General features: G+C 46.9%; 1 protein-coding gene across 1 annotated transcript in view; it reads right to left on the bottom strand.

The window, feature by feature from the left end:
• Window positions 1-13,498: 13,498 nt before the first annotated feature.
• brinp2 (bone morphogenetic protein/retinoic acid inducible neural-specific 2) overlaps window positions 13,499-21,653 on the bottom strand; it is a 93,972-nt gene continuing 85,817 nt past the window's right edge. The window contains exons 7-8 of the mRNA XM_076972127.1: window positions 21,381-21,603; window positions 13,499-18,475 (exon numbers count right to left, since the gene is read on the bottom strand). Of these exons, the coding sequence (XP_076828242.1) occupies window positions 17,356-18,475; window positions 21,381-21,603 (1,343 nt within the window). The 3' untranslated portion in view covers window positions 13,499-17,355. The remainder of the gene's footprint in view (window positions 18,476-21,380; window positions 21,604-21,653) is intronic.

Here is a 21,653-nt window from a genome sequence, read left to right as displayed (position 1 = left end):
GTCAGACGTGTAGACATGGTCAGACGTGTAGATATGGGCAGATGTGTAGATATGGTCAGACGTAGATATGGTCAGACGTAGATATGGTCAGATGTGTAGATATGGTCAGACGTAGATATGGTCAGACGTGTAGATATGGTCAGACGTGAAGACATGGTCAGACGTGTAGCTCTCTCACGTCCCACAGTCCCACACACTGGGTATCTTCTGGGACACTTTACCAGGTGTTTAAGGCATTTTCACTTCTTTCACTTCTTTCTTTTTCCTGGGAACTTTTGCCTTCAACTTTTTCTTCCAGTGAACTAACTGCTCGGAATGGTTTGGATCTCATGACCAGCCAAGTGCGTTTAACATTTTGGCCCTGAAAGCACCCAGAGTTGCTTCAGTAGTGCGTTCCACTGTTCCTCAGCAGGCTGAAGGGCCCTTTAGTGGCTTCTGGGGTACTCGGTTGATCTGAGCAGTAAAGACACTTCAGAATTGATCCTCTTGCTGCTGTTGGCAGTCACAAAATCAATAATGACAAGTAAGCCTGTTCTACCACGAGCAATACACGCCATGTTTCACAGATGAGCTAGCCTGCTTCGGGTCGTTTCCCGCACTTCCTCAGACTTGCATTTCCATTCCTTTGGTATATATTCATCTTCGTCCTGCACATCCATAAATCTTTGGCCCCCGAATCTAAAAGGTTTTTTTATGTACTTCTCAGCAAACCGTGTCCTGGCCTCTCTGTTCTTGAGGTTGCATTTGAATGTGTATACCTTCAAATAAAAGTTAACAATATGCAGTATAATTCCTCATCACTCTTTCATTTTAAATCTATTGTGCTAGAGTACAAAGGCAAATCACACACAATCCTGTTAAATATGCACACACCTTACACAGCACCGAGCACGATCATTTGTTTTTTAAATAAAATTGACTATGTAATTGTCTCCAGGTTTTTCGGGTATCTACCACATGGTCCTACAGAGGCGTAATTCCAGGGTCGACCACAGCAAAATAATGAGATGCTCTCAGCCATGACTCTGTCTCTGGGTTGTGTGTGTGTGTGTGTGTGTGTGTGAGAGAGAGAATGGGAGGCTAGATAACAAAGTGGAAAGAGAGGGAGAGAGAGAAAAAAGGGAGAGATGGAGAGCGATTTCCATGTTGTCTTAAATCTTTCATGGCGATCGAGAAGCGTGAGAGTGAGACCGTAGGGATACCGTCACATGACGCTGACGTGATGGATCGAACATCTCCTCCGTGTCTGCCTTGCTTCAGCATGTCTCTGTCAGATCAATAGCGGGAAAGTGAAAGCAGGAGGTATTTTCACAGAAGGTAAATAATGAAAGGTTGCTCTCAGGATCCTCACTGGATCGTTTGAGTCAATTTTTCACCTTTAATACTGTGTTATCGATTCAAACTGATATGCTGCCATTCTGTAGAACGAGTGGTCCAGTGGACACCAGATTAACATACAGAACTGTGAAACCAGAAATCCACAGAACTCACACTGTCCAGTGTAGGAGTGATTGTGTGGGCTGGGAATCTTCTATTTATGATGGCAGAGTCTTGACAGTTGAAGTGAAGTTCTTAACTGAGGGAAGAGACAATATTGTGAAAGGTTTTTTGTACACATTCTCTTTCCTTACTAACCCCAAAAATCAGTGTTCACCATGTCTGGTAGCGTGCAGGGATATTCACCTCAGCTAAACACTCACCCACCCTCTCTTTGCAGTGCATTTTTTCTCAAGTGCTAGTGTCTTTCTGCGTTCAGGAGTGGGCATATCTCTACATGCATGGTCAGACTCACAAAATGTAGTGGTTTGCCACCTTGTCATGACAACTCTGTGTGATCAGCAATCCACAGATAAAAATAAATCAGGTTGATGTTGGCGTACAGGTTCGATTCTCACTGTGTTCTTTTTTAGTGTACATTGTGTACAATATTGTAGAAGGCTCCTAATTGCTAAAGACTCTACCACTCTAAAGTTTCTCTACCAACATAAGCTAGAAAGAAGCCAGAGATCGTGGAAGTGTTGTTATCAGGGTGGGCTTCTGGGTGGCGTAATCTACCTGATATCCCAGTGTTCTTGCACCCATGTCCTTAAACATGAGCTGGTAATGTTCCAGTTAGGACTAGGGACCCAACACCAGTGTTGACACAGGACTGTTGTAGTTAGGACTAGGGACCCAACATCAGTGTTGACACAGGACCGTTGTAGTTAGGGTTCAGGGTTTTGGGGTACCCAACACCAGTTAGGGTTTGGGGTACCCAACATCAGTTAGGGTTCGGGGTTTTGGGGTACCCAACACCAGTTGGGGTTTGGAGTTTTGCTCAAGAAGATAAAAGATACAACAACTGCAATACAGCAATGCACCTATAATGTATATATTTAAGTCAATCATATTTACTCATGAATGAAAATGGTGAGGAAATGTAGGTGTCTTACCAAATGAGAAGGCAGCATTTAAATGGGGTGTGTCTTACCAAATGAGAAGGCAGCATTTGAATGGGGCGTGTCTTACCAAACAAGAAGGCAGCATTTAAATGGGGCGTGTCTTACCAAACGAGAAGGCAGCATTTGAATGGGCCGTGTCTTACCAAACAAGAAGGCAGCATTTAAATGGGGTGTGTCTTACCAAATGAGAAGGCAGCATTTGAATGGGGCGTGTCTTACCAAACAAGAAGTCAGCATTTAAATGGGGCGTGTCTTACCAAACGAGAAGGCAGCATTTGAATGGGCCGTGTCTTACCAAATGAGAAGGCAGCATTAAAAAGGCGGCATGTCTTACCAAATGAGAAGGCAGCATTTAAATGGGGCGAGTTCTAATCCTTCTGAAAGACTCATGAGCTTCACTGCTGATAGTAAATTGTCACTGAAAATTCAGTTGATGTACATGTAATGCAAACTTTTGTGTGAGCAACCTGGCAGTGTATTTACACTGGTAGATTAACACTGAATTTGAGAAATAAAATTTTTAATGTGTTATGACAAATGGCAATATGTGATGCGTTAACTAATTGGTTTAAGGAGAAAGTATAACACTGTTATCAGTTGTTGATCCGTAATGACAATTTTAAGCCACAGAGAATTGATTTCCTTCAGTGTCCTTGCATGTAAAAAAAGAATGACCTGTTTTCAATGAACTCCTAAGTCATTAACTCGTGATTTTGTGCCACACTGATAGAATGACGACCACCAGAATGGAATGGAATAAAAAACAAATTCAGCAGGGTCAAACGTTGCACTGCAGGATATTAAAACAGCCCAACTGGGTCTGTATAGGTTGTGCTAACCAAGGCCACAAGGATATTACCAGGGCTGCCAATGTTAGACCTTGATACAGGCAAGAAGTATCCCAATAATAAGACCTGCGGGAGCAGTGAGGTGATGTGGTAATAGGCTTATATCAGAGAGGAGAAAGCATCCTAGAGGAACCAGGACAGGGAGTGAAACAAGGGTCAGATATCGGTCCACTCTCGTTTCTGCCCTTTTTATCCTTTTAGTAGCCATCATCTCTCCCCGTGTGGCTTGTCAATTTCTCCCTGCACTCATAATTGCTCGGCCCGCTGCTGGGTTACAGGCTCCTGTGGTGGTATCGCAGGCTGGTGCAGAAACAGTGAGCGAGATGATCTTATCGATCTCCACGACTCTTACTTCTTCAGCCCGCTTGCTTGCTCTCCGTCAGTATGCACACACCATGTGCTGCACGATTTGCCTCTGCAATGCAGTTACATCTTCACAGCAGTGATAAACACAGCACCAGCCCACTTATCTGTACAACAGCCTTTCCAAATGTGGATTTACACAAGATGAGGATTAGAGTGCAACTTGACATGCAAGCGGTGAGCCTCTCAAACAATACTTACCATACTTTATAAATATATCACTTTAATTCACGTCTGTAAGTTTAAAGCCTATAGATGACACACAATTGCTATAATTTCTTTGAAAATTATACATGCATCTGAAATTCAATGTACAACAAAGTATAATCTAACAGACGTACAAAATATTATGTAAATAACAATGTTATAATAATAAAGGAAAACTATTATTTACTTGGGCTTTATGCAATATCCTTTTATAAGGCCCCTCAGTCTAGCTGTCACACTGAGGTAGTTTTAAACTTTCCTAGCCCTAACCGACACACTGAGGTAGTTTAGAAGGCTCCTAACTCTATCTGCCATATTGAGGTAGTTTAGAAGGCCCCTAACTGCCACACTGAGGTAATTTAGAAGGCCCCTATCCGCCATACTGAGGTAGTTTAGAAGGCCCCTAACTGCCACACTGAGGTAGTTTAGAAGGCCCATAACCCTATCTGTCACATTCCTGTGGTATGTGCTCACCTGGTATGTGTTCACCTTTCATCCCTGTCACTAGGTGGTTTGTGTGATTCCATGCTTGCTGAATGATGAAGCAGAATGCAGTGTTCTTTTGCGTAGCTGCACTTTGTTGCCAGATGGTTACCATGTCAATATCGAGGGTAATTGGATTTTTCGTGGATGTGCAAAGCGCAAATATGTGACCTTAAATAACTCACCTCACCTTCACCAAGCGTCTGCATCTCCTCATTTTTCAGTATTTTCTTAAACGATTTCTGTTCACGAGTTGCAGCGCGGTCACAGTGAGGGTGCTTCAGCATTCTTTATAGCTTCGTTACTGCGACAACCAGGACCCTGTCGAGCTTTGAGAGATTTACCCACGATCCAATTAAGGAACGTGTCCTCACATGCCGAACTGTAAACCATCTCATGGGCCAGTGATAATTACCCTGGGACTGGAAGGAGGGGCAGAAACATCCTACCCCCTTTAATCCTCACCAGCCACCCAACAGTGTTCTCTCCGTAGTGTCCTGTCAGCGTCCTGAGGGTTAGCTCTCCCCATAGTGTCCTGAAGGTTAGCACTCCCCATAGTGTCCTGAAGGGTTAGCCCTCTCCATAGTGTCCTGTCAGTCCTGAAGGTTAGCTCTCCCCATAGTGTCCTGTCAGTGTCCTGAATGTTAGCTCTCCCCATAGTGTCCTGTCAGAGTCCTGAAAGTTAGCTCTCCCCATAGTGTTCTGTCAGCGTCCTGAAGGTTAGCTCTCCCAGTAGTGTCCTGTCAGAGTCCTGAAGGTTAGCTCTCCCCATAGTGTCCTGTCAGTGTCCTGAATGTTAGCTCTCCCCATAGTGTCCTGAAGGTTAGCTCTCCCCATAGTGTCCCGTCAGTGTCCTGAAGGTTAGCTCTCCCCATAGTGTCCTGTCAGTGTCCTGAATGTTAGCTCTCCCCATAGTGTCCTGAAGGTTAGCTCTCCCCATAGTGTCCCGTCAGTGTCCTGAAGGTTAGCTCTCCCAGTAGTGTCCTGTCAGTGTCCTGTGGCACTCACCCTGCTTATGGATTCATATACTCGTCCAAGTTGGTCAGTGGGTTGCTGATGTGTGTTGCTATAGATACAGATGAGCGTACAACTGCACTATGAGTAGCACACACATTAATGATATATGAACAGAATGTGGCAAACAAATTTGAGCTCAACTGCTGTAATGTCTAGCTCTGTCCAGCTCAGTTGCTTTGTGTGTTTGTGTCTCTCTCTGTGCTCTCTATTTCCCTTTTGATTTACGGCCCCATTTCCCTTGTTATAGTGTTTGTGTATGGTTAGCTGTTTCCTCGTACCTGTTAATGGTGTAGCCCAGTGTTATGTGGAGTATCCTAGCCCTCCGCGTTCGTCCTGTTCTGTTAGCGTTAACCTCGTTGTTTGTGGTATTGGTAGTTGTCGTCATTATTAGTGTTACTTGGTATTTGTTCGTGTCTTACTATTTTGCGTCTACGTTTGTAAAGCCCGTAGTCTTGTGTGTTCCCCTCTGCCTGGTTTTCTTCCCGTTTCATTGCCTATCTCATTTCTTTAATAAATGCATTTAAACCTGCATTTGCGTCACGTCTGCCCAACCCGACCGTAACAACTGTGTTTCTCTTTCTCTCTTTATTAGCTGTGATTCTTCTTGTAAAATTCCGTGTAGACCAGGACTGAACATAGACTGAAACATTCTGAGAAACATTTCATAAATGGTCAGGTTTCAGTTTTAGTTAAATCACTGCTCTTGTGTCACGTTTTATATGTATTGTTTCAAAAGCAAACAAAGAAACAAAGAAACAAACACAAACGTCATGGGGCAGTCATGGCCTGGTGGTTAGGGAACTGGTCTTGTGACCAGAGGGTCGTGGGTTCGATCCCCAGACCTGAGGCCCTGACTGAGGTGCCCCTGAGCAAGGCCCTTAACCCTCAATTGCTCACTTGTATAAAAATGTAAGTCGCTCTGGATAAGGGCGTCTGCCAAATGCCATAAATGTAAATGTAAATGTGTGGAGGTCTTATCTGGCGAGGCAGTGAAGATATACTTCTGTAAAAGCTCTGGTAACATGTTCCAGGGAGCCTTTTAATGACCTTCCCACACAACATGGACGCCATCGTCAACATGGTCGCTGCTCTTTTCCTGGCACTTCTGTGCTGGTTTTATAGACCTGTCACCCGACATAAAGCCACTTAAACAGTCAGTGCTCAGGGTGCATACCTGCCTCACAGAGAAACCACCCACCCCCTCCAACAGCTGCCAATCAGTCAAATCTGGAACTAGGGAAGAGAAAGAGCTTTTGCTACCACTGGCATGAGTGGGAATGCTGACTCACGTTATGTGACTAATGGTGACGGTTGCTATGGATGTGCTTGGTGATGGTTGTCGTAGGCTGCACATCCTGCCTTGGTCAGCCATTCTACAGACCGTACCGGTCCTTTTGTTTCAATACAACTAGTTCTGATATTCAGACACGTGCCACTGTTTCAAACTTTATTGTTTTCCATAAAATCATTTAATTTCCACAAGCAATATGTAAACACATCAGGTTGATCACTATTCATGCTTTTTCTCTCTCTCTTGAATCCAATTGTGTGAGCACCCTTTGTGTGATTAGAAGCAGGCGTTCCCAGATGTAGCCTGCCTGTAGTTAAGCATGACTTGCAATTTCTCTGTATCCAAGTAATGAAATCTCCTGTGTGATGGAGGAGCTGAAGGATCTTGACTTGGTGACCCACAGAGGGATGATACCAGCCTCACGGGACGCCAACGGGACACCCACGGGACCGCACCGTCCATAATTCTGTTTCTAACTATGATGTACCCAGTAGCAGATAGTATCAAGGATCCTGACTACGAAGAGGGGTTAATGAGTATTTTAGACATTATAAATATACCAATATAACCAAATTATTTTAATGCAGCCTGAATGGATTTTAGTGGCAACATTGCTGTTCTTAATGTCTAAGGTAATTACCTGTAGGAGTCCTGTTTAACACTCGTGGCGTTGAGAGATGAGGGGTTGGACACAATTGCTGAGAAGAGCAAGATTTATTGTAGACAAATCCATACTCTGAGTCATTTAAACGCTCCATGGTCATACCAGGTGAGCTGTCAGACAGAGAGACTAAACCAACACATAGTGACCTAGAAGACGTAACGAAACAAAGTGAAAAAATGTCTCCAGGCAGGAGAAACAAACTTACAGAAACTGGCAGGGAACTATAACCAAAGTCAAGCACAGGAGACAAACATAAAGAGATCCAGATACTAACAACCAAAGACAGACTCTCAAATTCAATACAAAGTCTACAAACATCATAGCAACAGTAACCAGCCCTGAACAAGGGAAGACAGGGTTTATAAAGGACAGGCAAGCAAGGGACATCACAGGGACAAAGGTGGGACGGGAGAGGGTGGAGTCACAGATTGGTAGGAGGGGTCAAACAGGCATGGAAAAACACTGGCACATGCAGGAACATCAAACACGGAAGTGCCAGAAAGGCTGGGAGGGGCCAAAGGGAACCAAACAACAAGATTGACAGGAGGGGGCGGAGCCTGGCATGACATCCTTACAGCAGGCTCAAATGATTCAACATATGTTAACAAATCGTAGTCTCTTAAACCTCCTGTGCTCATAGCTTCAGTCTTCACTGAGCAGACCTCTCTTTAGCTCTCTTTAGATGACTGTGCAAATCTTAGCTTTTTAGATCTCTTTAGCTCTCTTTAGACCTATCTTTAGCTCTTTTTAGATCTCTCTTTAGGTTTTTAGATCTCTTTCGCTCTCTTTAGATCTCTCTTTAGCTTTTTAGATCTCTTTAGCTCTCTTTAGACTTATCTTTAGATCTCTCGTTCGCTCTTTAGATCTCTCTCACTCTTTTTAGATCTCTTTAGCTCTCTATATGACTGTGTAGATCTCTTTAGATCTCTCTTTAGCTCTATTTAGATCTTTCTTTAGTTTTTTATATCTCTTTAGCTCTCTAGACCTATCCTTAGCTTTCTTTAGATCTCTCTACTTAGGTTTTTAGATCTCTTTAGCTCTCTCTTTAGCTCTCTTTAGCTCAGTGATCCTAAAAGGTGATGCACCACCCTGTATTTTAGACATAAATGAAGCTTTTGTGGTGGTCAGATTCGTTTTACTCATCTCCTATCTTCTCCATCGCCTTCAACCCCATTTATGCTGCCCCTCATTAAACTTTTAGTTCAAAAACTTTATCGGTAAAACATCTTGAAACCAGGTCTTGTTTAGTACATAGCATTGAGGTTTTCCATAACAGACTGCTCATGGCGTCCTCTCTGGGCTGTGTTTGATTAATCAGACTTAGCCCACTGTTCCTTTTACACTTTTAAGCTGCATCTATCAGATTTTGGGCAACTTCAAGAAGCTGACACAGCAGTTTGGGTCTTTCCATTTCTTATATTTTGGATATCAGTTCATCTTTTGTGCTGCTTCAGTTCAAACGTATTCTTTGGATCCAAAAGGTACCCGTCTCGTTTTTGACTCGACTGCGTGTTCCTGATGTCGGTTCACACCGGCAGTCTCCTCCTTCCTGCAGTAGTCTGACTCCTGCCTCTCCGGGGGTAGATATTTCCTGCACCATCCATCTGCCACCATTTCCTGTTTCATGCCTTGAGTGATCGGGTTCCTGGTTTGGACCGCACCCAGACATCTGTGGTTCTTCACCCTGGCCCCACTTTGTCGTGTAATCACACTAAACATTCTGATCTGCTGAAACTCCAGGAAGGAAATTAGTTTATTCGTCACCTTTGTCCACAGTCGCCCTTTCTGAGGTGTATTACAGTTTCCCCTCGCCATCCCACACAGACCCGTCACCGTGGCGATGAGTTGCCACACTGCACAGATTAATTCACTTGCCAAACCTCTAATCTGATCGCTAGGGAGATGGGAAATAGTACTGCCATCTCTCTCTCTCTCTCTCTGTCTCTCTCCTACTCTCTCTCTTTCTCTCTCTCTCTCTCTCTCTCTCTCTCTCTTTCTCTGTGGGAGACAGATACTCACACAGACAGACAGAAAAATAGCCGGTGGAAGCAGAGGTTAAAGGTCAGGACGGCAGCAGCTGAGGCTGAATACACCCACTCTCACACTAACTCGGGAGCTCTGAGTGTGATTCCAGTCCATTACGTATTAATTACCAGTTGATTGAGCACATATACATCACTGAATCTTTGTCAGGCTGACAGGAAAACTCTCCCCCTCTGTTAAATGCGTTTAATTAGAATTTGAGAAGGCCTGATCTTAAATCTTACAGTGAATGGCTTAAAGGAGGTGTACTGAATAAAAATGCGTTGTAACTCAAACTCGTAATCCCAGGAAGAATGTAGGTCACCCATCTCCCACTGTAATTATACCAGCTGATGTAACACTTCTGTGGTCTATTGCTTGCGAACAGTATTTCATGCGCTAGTTGTCCGAGGCTAATACAGAAGCTCCCAGGGTAATTTTTGCCTCAACTTCAAAGCTTTCTTCTGCAATAACATTTTTATTTTGTTCTGGACATAAAGTTGCACGCCACTGCCTTGTTTAGGGGCCCCATTATTTCGTTTATACATGAAGGATGTTGGCATGGCGGCAGATGACTGCAGGCTGCATTTCTATACCCAGAATGCTCTAAGTGGTGGAGGACTTCACGGCTCAGACCCCGCCCCAGGCCCCGCCCCAGACCTAAAAAGACCAAACATATACCTGTTTTTTCTGGAGATGCACCACCAAGCATGCTTGCCTCACCTGTTACTCATATATATATATATATATATATATATATATATATATATGTATAATATATATATATAAACATTATAATGTCATCTGTATAAACATGGCAATGTAATGTATATAAACATTATAATGTAATCAGTATAAACATGGTGATGTAATCATTGAGACCTGATTTTAAGCCAACACTGAGAAGTTAAATTGCATCCCTCTCCCGACAGGCGATAGGCTAACCTCATCTGCAATGTTGTCACTGACAGCACCACTCGACGGTCTTTATTCCTAACGGTACACCACCTCATAGATGTTGATGCCTCCCCTCCAGGTGAGGAGATAAATGAATGCACCATCTATTAAACCATTTTACTGCCTCTACTATTAAGGCTACACTGCTCACCATCTGAAAACCAACTTTGATCATGGTTGTTGCTATACTGAGAGACCAGCACCAGGGTACACACGGCTGGGCGTGTATACAGGACAGTAATGCATATATAAGACAAGCCTCCCTCCGCCCTCCTGCCGAGGTGCAGATTAATGAATGAAGCCCACTAAGTGCGACTTCAGGCGGATTCCTTCACTAGGGGACATGCTTAATAATTACCTGCTTCTCAGATGGCCATGGCAGGTAGGAGAGAGACTGGGAACAGGAGAAAGAGACGCTCATCTCTGACTTCTCCTCGCAGGTGGGAGGAGGTCTGGGACGCCCCTCCCCCGAAACAGCCGTAGCAGGACACATGGGTGGAGCGGGACAAACAGGAATGATATGGGAGATGGAGAAAGGGCTGGGAGAGGTGGTGAGTGGTGCCAGGACAGTACCACTCCATCTGACGTCTCCACTCTGCACAGGCAGTGCTCGGTCTCCCTGAGACCCGCACTCCCCCCCCCCCCCCCCCCCCCCCCCCCCAGCTGAAGCCCTCCGTCCTCCCCCTCGCCCTTGGGGGGGTGTGGCAGGACGTCGGGGTAAAGCCGAGGGGCGTTTTCAGAGGTGTGCGGTCCAGACTATGTCTGCTTTACTAGTGCATCACAGTGATTCTACGCAGGATGGTGTGAAAGAGAATTGTTTGGTAGGTATAAAATAATTTGCCTAATTTATCCTAGTCTCTTCCCAAATGAACTCACAAAAATTCACAAAAAAATTCTCAGCGCTGATATTTCCCCAAAAAGCATTAATATTGTAAACTAATTAACCTCGATGCATTACATAATCACCCTCCATGTAATATTTTCTAAGCCCAGATGTCCTGGGACCTTGATCTTAGGAGTGCCGTCTCTGTGGCGGGACTGATTTGGGTCATTAGTTGTATTGATAATTAAGGTTTGCTCTCTCCTAACTAGCAACATTTTCTTTATCTTCAAGGCTTGCCGTTTTTTTTTTTAATCCCTTTCTTCAGCTTTTTATAAATTCCCTCAGACAGAGAGGGAACCTTCTCTGAAGTTTTCACGCGCATCTCTCCAGACATCTCTGGAACCACGGAAGCTTCCGGGTCCTCCGAGGAACGGGTCCTCTGGCTGTCAGGTGTCATCCCGCCATTGGGACGCTGTGGGAATGAAAGTGGTCTCACAGGCAGTCAGCCTTTATCTGCGTCTGGCGTTCCCCAAAGACTGCAGCACGTTTGCTGACACGCTCCAGGGTGCACGGCCACCTCGGTGTCACCGTGCCTTCCTCATCTTCTCGGCGGACTGAGGGAACGCTGGGACAGGGTCCTTCAGCGTGACCTGCTTCTGCGTGTCCTTGGTCCTCTGGGTGACATATGGGAGCAGACACAGCCCATCTTGTCAGCATTTGGAAGCAATCAAGCACTTCTGAGATCTTGAGGACGGATTGCTTTTGGAGCACAATGGCCACCGAGCCCTTATTACTTGTCTCTCTGTTGTTCTCTGCTGATCTCTATCTGCTGATCTCTCCCTGCTGATCTCTCCCTGCTGATCTCTATCTGCTAATCTCTTAGTGATCTATCATTCTTTCTCTGCTGCTCTCTCTCTCTCTGTTGGACTTTGTTGATCTCTGTTGATGTCTCTTCTCTCTGTTTATCTCTCTATCTGTCTCTGTCTGCTGTTTTTCTCTCTCTTCTTTTTAGTGGGCCTACAGCAGCGGTAGCTATATTTGTATGTTCAGTTCTTAAAGACTAGGTTGGCCCACAAAGGAGTTTCTTTTTATCAGTTATAACAGGCCTGCCTGTTCAAGCTTCAAGAAATTATGTTCTAAAGCCATCAGTTGTTAACCCGTCTTAATCCTGTACCCCACCATCACGTACAACCTAATTAACTTCATCTCTGTTCACAAGCTGCATCACACATGCAGGACCCTTAAGAACATTCACACACACACACACACACACACACACACACACACACACACACACACACACACACACACACACACACACACACACACACGCACGCACACACTGGAGCCATATAAACAGAGAGAAGTCTTGATGTCTCTTTTAATACTTTCCAGCTTCAAATGGGCTCCGATCATTAAGGGCCATTGTGTCTCACTGTGTCTCACTGTGTCTCACTCTTCTTCCCCTGTCAGGCTTCTACTGCCTCCAGCACAAGCAGAGGAGAGCAGGGAAGAGATAGGGTCAGGGGGAGGAGGTGGGGCAGGGAGGAGGTGGGGGAGGAGGCTCCGTGGGGCAGGGAGACACCAGTCCTCCTTTTATACTCCCGACTTTCCCCACGGACCTCTCGGCCCAGCTAACCAATCACATCTTATTTTCTCCATCAGGAAACAGAGTTGCCACATCCTGCTCCCTCTCCTCGCCCAACTTCCTGTGGAGGAATAATGAGTGTTCATTAAGGCGAGCTGTCACCTGTCCTCTCCTGTCCTTCTCCGCGCTGATGTCCTTCAGCTCAGCAGCCCCCCCCGTCTGCCTGTCAGCCTACAATCAGTTTATCGATCAGCACATCTCGGCTGTAGCTGCGGACTCTAGTGCACTAGCGTCCTAGGGAGCTTTCTCCCCTTTCTTGACCTTTTTATCCCTTTAAAACAGGATCTTTATGAGGAACAAATAAACCAATAGCAAGTGTCAATTCGGCCTGGGCCCTCTGGTACGCTTGTGTTAGCATTCCTCATTCCGCCTGGTGTGTCTTCTCCGCCCAGGACTCGTCGGTCCTGCTGTCTCCTAAGGCAGTGGGCGGATCCGGGACAGATTCGGTCCCTTCCTGGGCTTCCTGGAGTGTGATGTGCATTACTCAAAAGGTCAACGTGGACACATTTGTCAACATACGTCAGAGAGCAGTGATAAACAGTTAACACAGCTCAAGGCACAGAACAGCATGACCTGGAAGTAAAATTGATCTTCAGAAACCTCATCTATTATCAATATGACTCTGAATAAAACGTTTCCTTTGGTTCAAAGCAAGCTGACAAGAGATGTTGGTAAATGATGTAAATCTTGTCAAACAGTTATCCATTAAAGTATTTTATTTACAGACATTGTAGGGGGAAATAATTGTGTCACTTTTATTATTTAAGAACATTTACATCTTGTTAAAACACTGAAGAGAAAGAAATGGACTTTTTGAAACAGTAAAAGAATAAAGTTCAATGTTTCATTTCACAACCAGTCTGCCAGTGTCAGGTTTCTGCAGGGTCTACCGTAGACATTTGAAAATGCATGAACCGAATTCATATCAGCAAACAGACTCCAAAAGGCAGGAGTGTGTGCTGATGGCCACACCTCTCTTTCACGCTACGCTGTCTTTCAAAGGAGCCAATCAGCCAGGGAATATTTACATTCAGCACTTCCGCTCTGGGTCCCGATGCCTGTTTCTTCGCGTGTCAGAGGTGATAGATGATATACCAGTCTGACAGTGCACAGAGGCTGAAGGCATTTGGAGAACATGACCCCAGCGTTGGTAAGATTCCTCCCACCCAGACACACCTACGCTTGGTTAGGTGCATCCTATTTATTATTGATGTGACTGTTGCATGGGCAGTCATGTCATGCTTGCTAGGAAATGGAAAATGTCTGAGATGTGAAGTGGCACCGTGGGGTGTGAGATTGACCAGAAGCTGCAAAAACTGTTACATCTGGGAGTTGGGGGTGGAGGTGGGGGGGGGGGGGGGGGGGGTGGTGTTGGGTCAAATCACTACACTGTGATGCTGGCGATAAGCGTTCGGTTGGGCTGCACCAGTGGGCCGGAGGGGTGGGGCTTAACCAGATACCCACCGCCACTCTGCGTTTTATCAGTGAGTCAAAAGTGAGTCACAATCCATGCGATAAAGGACAAAGATGAAGCCAAACGGCCCCGATGAATAAACCCGAACACATAATAAATAAACCCGAACACACCACATTTCACATGCCAGAAAAAGACATGACTCACACTGGGAGTGTGTGACTGAGGTTCTGGAGAACTACAGGACTCCGAACGCCCCGACGCTGTGTAAGATGAAGACCGGACACATGCCGTTTTCCTCCTATAGCTAATCTGTAGTCTGTAATCTGGCTCCACCCATCTGGCCCCACCCATCTGGCTCCACCCATCTGGCCCCACCCATCTGGATTCGGGCGGTAGGATCACTGCCATTCGTGTTCTGTTCTGACAGTTGCAGTTATCAGGGTGGTTGGCTATCAGACGCACACCTCAGAAAACCACTATTTCCAATCACAGCCTTATTGACTGCAATCTACCATAAAGAGTAAACTGCGGTCTCATGAATATGGACGTAAACAAGGCTTGTGTGAGCATGTGCGAGTCTGAATTCCCCGATCACCCTCCGTCTCCTCCCTGACACGCCGGCTGATTGACCTCTGAGTGCTGAAGCTGCTTTGCTGGCGTTGAAAGCCTGTCGAAGGAGGGAGCGTTTCCTTCTCTCCTCAGAGATCTGGGATGGCAAGAATCTCAGAGGAACTCGGCTACTTCGCACAAGAACTAGGTCAAACTCCGCAGCAGTATCGATGCGAAAAGTTTCTGTAGCCGATCTTAAACTGCAAGTCTCACCGCAAATGCTGCCGCATGCAGTAAACTGAAGGTCCTCTCGTAAATAATTTATTACGCTAAAGGAAACTAATATTTTATCTTTTCAAGGGATGTAAGAGATGCACGAGCGTGTTAAACTGCCGTTTGAACTCAGTCGGTGCAAATGGCTTGAAAATAGGTTATAGGTGACATAGACGAGAAGTGAAGGCGTGATTAGAGCTCAGAGAAGCACTATGAAAGATGGCCACTTTGCTTTTGAAAATCAGCTGGGATTAACACGTTTTAAGAGCAGACTATAAAATCTGTAAAAGCTTACAGATGAGAGACGGATTCATGTAGTGCAGGTTTGAGAGCACGTCCACGTCAAACTTACTCTCATGTCCCAGTGATGGTCCAGTCGGGTTTCTCCAGTGCGAATCACCCTTTTAGTAATAGTTAGGGATCAAAGGCAGTTTTGTGGCTCCTCTGTTGCACACACGAGGTTGTTTCTTGGGTTCAAGGGAAATACAGAATCCAAATGTTTTAATAGAAATAATTTTCCTATATTGCAAACCCCACCACAGGCACGCACCGTACCCATGTTAGCATGGCTGTCGTAATCCAGCGAACGTTGCAGGACTAACCGTGATCTTTGCACAGGAGCTCCGCTCACGCACGTCCACGCAGGCGCTTAGTGGAGAGATGGTTCCTATATGATTGATAAACAATCTGTGTTTACAAACTTCATCCCACAAAAGTTCCCCCTTCAGTCGTGTTTTCCTGGACGTATCACAGCTGGCGGGGACATCTCAGCTGTCTGCATCAGTCTCGTTAATCGAGCGCTCACCTTTATATGGCGAGAACATCCGTCTTATCTTGGTTGTGTTGGGCATAGGCTTCCACACATGGCTAAAGGGAGAGTGTCTGTATACATAAGAGCCCTGGATTACCCATAAGGCCTTGGTTTGGCCAAAATTCAAAATGAACCCATTGACAGATGACATGCCTGTTAGCAGATTTCGCAGATGGATGTTGTGTTATGGGCTTCTGACTTGTATTTGCAAAAAGAACATTACCTTTTCATGAGCAGTATTGAGTTCCCATCTAGAACGCGCGTCTGCAACCCAGACGAGATGAGACCCGAATCCTAACGTGAGCGGACAGGACGCCTCTAAAGGCCTCGCGCTCACGGGCCCAGGTCCAAGATCGGGGCCGTCGCTTCCTGCTTCACAGCTACACGAAACTCTCAGCCACACACTACGAGTCACTGGCTGCCATTACAGTGGATTAGTACACAAGCAAATGTGGCATTATTATGACACCAATATTAAAAGAGGTCTTCAAAATGGATCTTGTGTTTGTACAGAGCAGACATATTATGCCTTATAGATTAGTAATCACTGCAATTAAAACTAGAACTAAGGAAGGAAAACAAGAGAATAACGAGAACTGATGTAAAAGGTGACGAGTTGACTGGGTGCGCTTCCATAGCCAAACACACACTCCACTTCATAAGGCAAAGAGATACTGGTGTTCATCGAGTAACAAATGTTTTTTGGTCTTTGCACTTTGAAAAAAGTACAAACCGTTTCTAACCAAAGAAGCATTATGCAGCTTTTCCCGCCTGAATGAGAACTGATAACGGAGCGATATTTACAAAGCTGCTCACAATATTTCATCAAAACAACATATGTTATCTTAAGATCAACATCTCAAAAAAGTGAACATTTAAAAACAGGCTTTCACCATTCAGTTTGCCACAATGGTTGTTTACCTTTGGGTTAGGTCAGATCTCTGAATGCACAGACTCCGATAAGGGCATCTACATTCCAATATATGTTTGCCCGGAAAGTATCTCAGATTCCAGATGAAGTTCAGAAGCAGCGTAACCCTCTGTGCTGAGTGATGCCCCGTTGGGATGCCCTTGTGTTTGCAGACATTTATCAGAATGGAACCCTTATTTTACGAGGCCCTTTCAGATTGAACAATGACATCACCAAAGAATACCCACATTTCCAGAATTATAAGATACAGCAGAGGAGCGTCCTGTTGTTTTCGGACGGTTTACGTAACGTCCGGCAGGAAAGGCTAGGAACAAAGTTCTCTCTCTCAAAGCTACACCTTAAAGCATCGCTCCGCCCAAAAGGCATAGCTCCACCCAGTCTACGTCAGATCCAGACACGTGTGCACATCCCGTGCTAATCAGTCATGGCTTGCTTTTATAATTTCTGTATTTCTTTGTTTTTCTGCTGCTCAGGAGCGTCGAGCCTTTTTCAAATAAAACGTACTCACTCCCACACACATAACATATACAGCTGTCCCCCCGAACGTCCTCCGTCTCTCGTCCTCCCCGTCCGTCTCGTTCGCAGTCCCGCCCCCTGCGGGGGGGATGAACTAGCTGCATAGCTGGCCCAGTTCGGGCTCGGAGGCGCCGGGCAGTTTGGCGGCGAAGCTGCGCAAGGATTCTCGCACGCGGGCCACCTCGCCGGCCGACAGCTTGAGCCGGTGTCGGAGCAGGCAGGAGAAGAGGTCCAGCGGCTGGGGAGCGGGCGGCGCCAGCCGGTTCACGCGGTCCCGCATCTCCAGGAGCTCCAGGAAGGCGGCGTCCTGGGAGCCCTGCGTGTACGGGTAGTCCAGCTGCGTGATGAGGTCCTTCATGCCCTCGGCGTTGAAGTGCATGCTGTAGCCGAACACCTTCAGGCTGTTGATCTTCATGTAGCCCAGGTTGGCCGAGCGGTCGTCCAGGTCCAGAGGCTCGTAGAAGAGAGTTTCGTTGGCGGCGGGGTCGTCGGTCACGATGCGGCTGCGTAGGTACACGTGCACCGTCTCGAAGAACGACTTCCACCTGCTGCCCAGCGTCAGCGTCCAGTTGTAGCACTGCAGAGACGAGTCCAGTCTAGTTCTTTCCCAGTCGGGGAAGTCCGGTTGGTTGACGGGCATGAACCAGCTCTCCGAGTGGCTTCCCCCGAAGGGGTTGACGTAGATGGCGGGCACGGGCTCCAGCGTGCTGTTCTTGGTCAGGCAGATCTGGAAGGAGATGCCCATGAGCATGTGGAGAAGGTTGGACTTGTTCTTGTTGCTCTTCAGCGTGAGGAGCATCCGTTTGCGCCAGGCCGGGTTGAACCAGCTGCCCAGACGCACGTCGTTGCTGATGTAGATGGCGTGGACCTCCACGCGGCCGTCCAGCCGGCGCAGCAGGTGCCGGGCCTCGGCGTCCGGCACGTCCAGGTCCAGGCTGACGTAGTGGTCCAGCGAGCTGGCCACGTTGGGCCGGCAGGAGCCCGCGTGGAGGGCGCTCCCGGCCCGGCACGCCCCGCAGCGCGTGAGGTTGTCGGCGGCGCAGGACGAGCAGAGCGTGGACTCGCCCAGCAGGCACGGCACGGCGCCCTGACAGGCGGCAGCCGGTTCCGACCCGCACACGCACCCCCGCGCTTCCTCTGAGAACCGGCCCGGCACCCCGCGCTCGTTGCAGTACAGCAGAGACTGCACTCGATTCAGCCAGAAGCCCATAGTCCTGCAGAGACAGAGCACGGTGGTGAGCACATGGTTGGGGTTTGGTGGGTTTAAGGGAATTACAGACGCACAGCTTTGGACCACATGAAAACTCTACTAAACTCCTGCAGAATCTTCCACCAAGGCTTGACACAAGACTTTCTGTCGTTCTGCTAATCGAGGTGATCTTTGCTTGTATTTTACAAGCATCCCTTTGACCAAGGGGCGTGTACAGTAACGGAGGGGAGGAGTGGATGAAGAGGGGAAACCCACTGGGGGGAGGGACTTAATGGCCTTTTATTTTAATTTACTATTGATTGTCAGGTGACTGCTTTTGGACTCATGTGTTACCATAGTGATAAGGAGAGCAGTGATGCAAGCACTTGTAAACTAATGCTGCCCATGCCTGTGACCTGCACTTACTCCTGCAGCCCTCCACCTGCCTCTACTCCACCTGCCTCTACTCCACATGCCTCTACTCCACCTGCCTCTACTCCACCTGCTTCTCCTCCACCTGCCTCTACTCCACCTGCCTCTACTCCACCTGCCTCTACTCCACATGCCTCTACTCCACCTGCCTCTACTCCACCTGCTTCTCCTCCACCTGCCTCTACTCCGCCTGCCTCTACTCCACCTGAACCTCCTCCATCAGCCTCTCCTCCACCTGCCTCTACTCCACCTGCAGCCCTCCACCTGCCTCTACTCCACCTGCCTCTACTCCATCAGCCTTTCCTCCACCTGCCTCTACTCCACCTGCACCCCCTCACGTAGCACAGCCTCAGTGTGGAAGTTCACGTGAGGAACCTTCACGTGTGAAAGCAGCAGCTCTGTTAACACTTCCCGTCGTCTACTGGCTTTCAATACTACTTACGAAAGGAAACAGTGGATGTGCCAGAGACACTCTGTCAGAACATCTTCACACATTACGTCAACCTGAGTGAACATCTGGATGAGTTATGCTCCGTTTAACAGCACTGACACTGTCCAGAACAGCGTGATTAACAGATCTATACATTTGGAGAGACTGACGTACTCGGACACACGGGCCACCAGGCAGCCATGGCGGCCTCAGGTAGGGGCACTGAAGTGCAGGTCTGCTCAGCGGACAGTGTTAACTACAACCTGCCACTCTCCTAGAGTGCTTGATTACAGTGGGCACCCACTAACCACACCGCACAAAGGTCTTCTCACTCTGGCCTGGAGAGTCCAAACACCTCCATCTCTCAGACTCCCAGCCTGTCTCCAAACACTCTCTCTCCATCCCTCTCTCTCTCCTTCTCCAACTCTCTCTCTCTCTCCTCCATCCCTCTCTCTCTCCTTCTCCATCTCTCTCCCTCTCTCCATCTCATTTTCTTTCTTTCTCTATCTCTCTCCATCTCTCTCTCTCTACCTCTCTCCATATTTCTCTCTCTCAATCTCTTTCTTTCTCTATCTCTCTCCATCTCTCTCTCTACCTCTCTCCATCTCTTTCTTTCTCTCTCCCTCTCTCTACCTCCCTCCACCTCTCTCTCTCCATCTCTCTCCCTTTCTCTCTACCTCTCTCCATCCTTCTTTCTCTCTCTCCTTTTCCATCCTTCTCTCTTTGTCCCTCACTCTCTCACTTCTTTTGTCTGCTCTGTGATTTTGTCTCCAGATGCCATTTCCCACTGATGGCTCAGCGTGGTGCGTTTCTGACAGCACCAACTACTAAATTATTGCCTTTGAATGACAGCTGTTGAGTATGTGAATGTACTCTTTTAATGTCTCCAAACCAGACCCTCACCGAGACTCACATCGTGTCCCCCATGGAGAGGGCGTTGTCTCCTCACTCTCAGTGGTTTAAAGGCAACAGGAATGAAATGTTAGCTAATGTTGTTTAAACACATTAACCATTGTCCACTTTAGGTTTTTAATTCGTTCTCTGTCGATAGAAGTCATGCCCTTAAATGTAAAACAAAAAGGCTGAATGTTAATGGCTATTGAACAATTAAATATTTCAGCAGTGACTTTGCTGAGCGGTTCAATACATCGCCGTTTGTCATCCAGGGCATGTACGCTCTGAAGAAGATGCTTGTCACGGTTTCCCCGAGTCTCTGCTCTGGATTGAAGTCATTGATTGACAGATAAAAGAAAACACAGAAACAAAAACGATACTAAAAAATAGGGAAGACCACAGGCGGATGCTGTTACAGGCTGCATTTACACAACAGTGTAAACTAATTTTACTGAAGCCTCTCTCGGTCTGTTCTGGGATCAGCCAAAGGCCAGGCCAGAGGCACCCTGTCACTTCACCGTTCAGCTGCTTAACTGGAAAAGTGAGTCAGGAATGGGAGAACAGGGCCAGCTGTGCCAGTTCAGCTCTTCAGGCGTCTATTATGATTGTGCTTTTGTGTAATCCCAGACGCTACGGGATTACGACACCCGGGATTACGGCAGTGCTTCTCAACTCTTTGGGCTGAATGACACACACCTCACACTGTGTAAGGGATGGAGACCCAGGGACAGTTAACATGTTCAGAACATGGAAAACCAGATGTACATGTAATGAAACCAGACAATGGTGTGATAATCCAGCCCAGGTGGCACATGGATCAGGTCTGGTGGTTTTACTGAACGCCAGTTGACTCTGTCTCTTCTTGCATGTTGCTTATCGTTTCCTCGTCTTTTTCATACAATTTGCATATCAGTTGATTGTGCCACTTCTCTGAGAATTTTAATTTACTACTGTTGGCGTTACCACCAGGAGCCTCTAAACCCCAGACTGCAGCCAAGCTAAGCCAAGCCAAACTGATCCAAGCTGAGCTGTGCCAGAACTCCCACCTGAGCCAGAGGTTTATCACAGCTGCAACAGTGTATAATTTCATCCATTGACACAAAATAAATAAAATCCAACTTGAGAGCAATTATGACACACATTACAGAATATTTAGTGGGGTACACAGTGTCACCTGTCTCTGGGCAGGCTGATCTTTGGCTGTTTGGGGCAGCGTTTGCTGAGGGTGAAGAGTTTGCGCACTATCTTGTGGGCTTTTCCCAGGATTCCTTTGGTGCTGGCCTCCAGCAGACCGTGTCGTCTCTGCAAAGCCACGTCGGAGCTCCAAAGCTTCAGGATGGCAGAAGTGTTCAGGAAGCGGTCGCTGGGCAGTTTCTTCAGAAAGGCTTTGAACTCGTCTGAAACAACAAAGGCAGCAAGATAAATGTCAGAGCAGAGCCGCAAAGTT

This window comes from Brachyhypopomus gauderio, chromosome 14 (assembly GCF_052324685.1).
Source record: "Brachyhypopomus gauderio isolate BG-103 chromosome 14, BGAUD_0.2, whole genome shotgun sequence".
Classification (NCBI taxonomy): Eukaryota; Metazoa; Chordata; class Actinopteri; order Gymnotiformes; family Hypopomidae; genus Brachyhypopomus; species Brachyhypopomus gauderio.
This window is presented reverse-complemented; position numbering and strand designations above follow the sequence as displayed.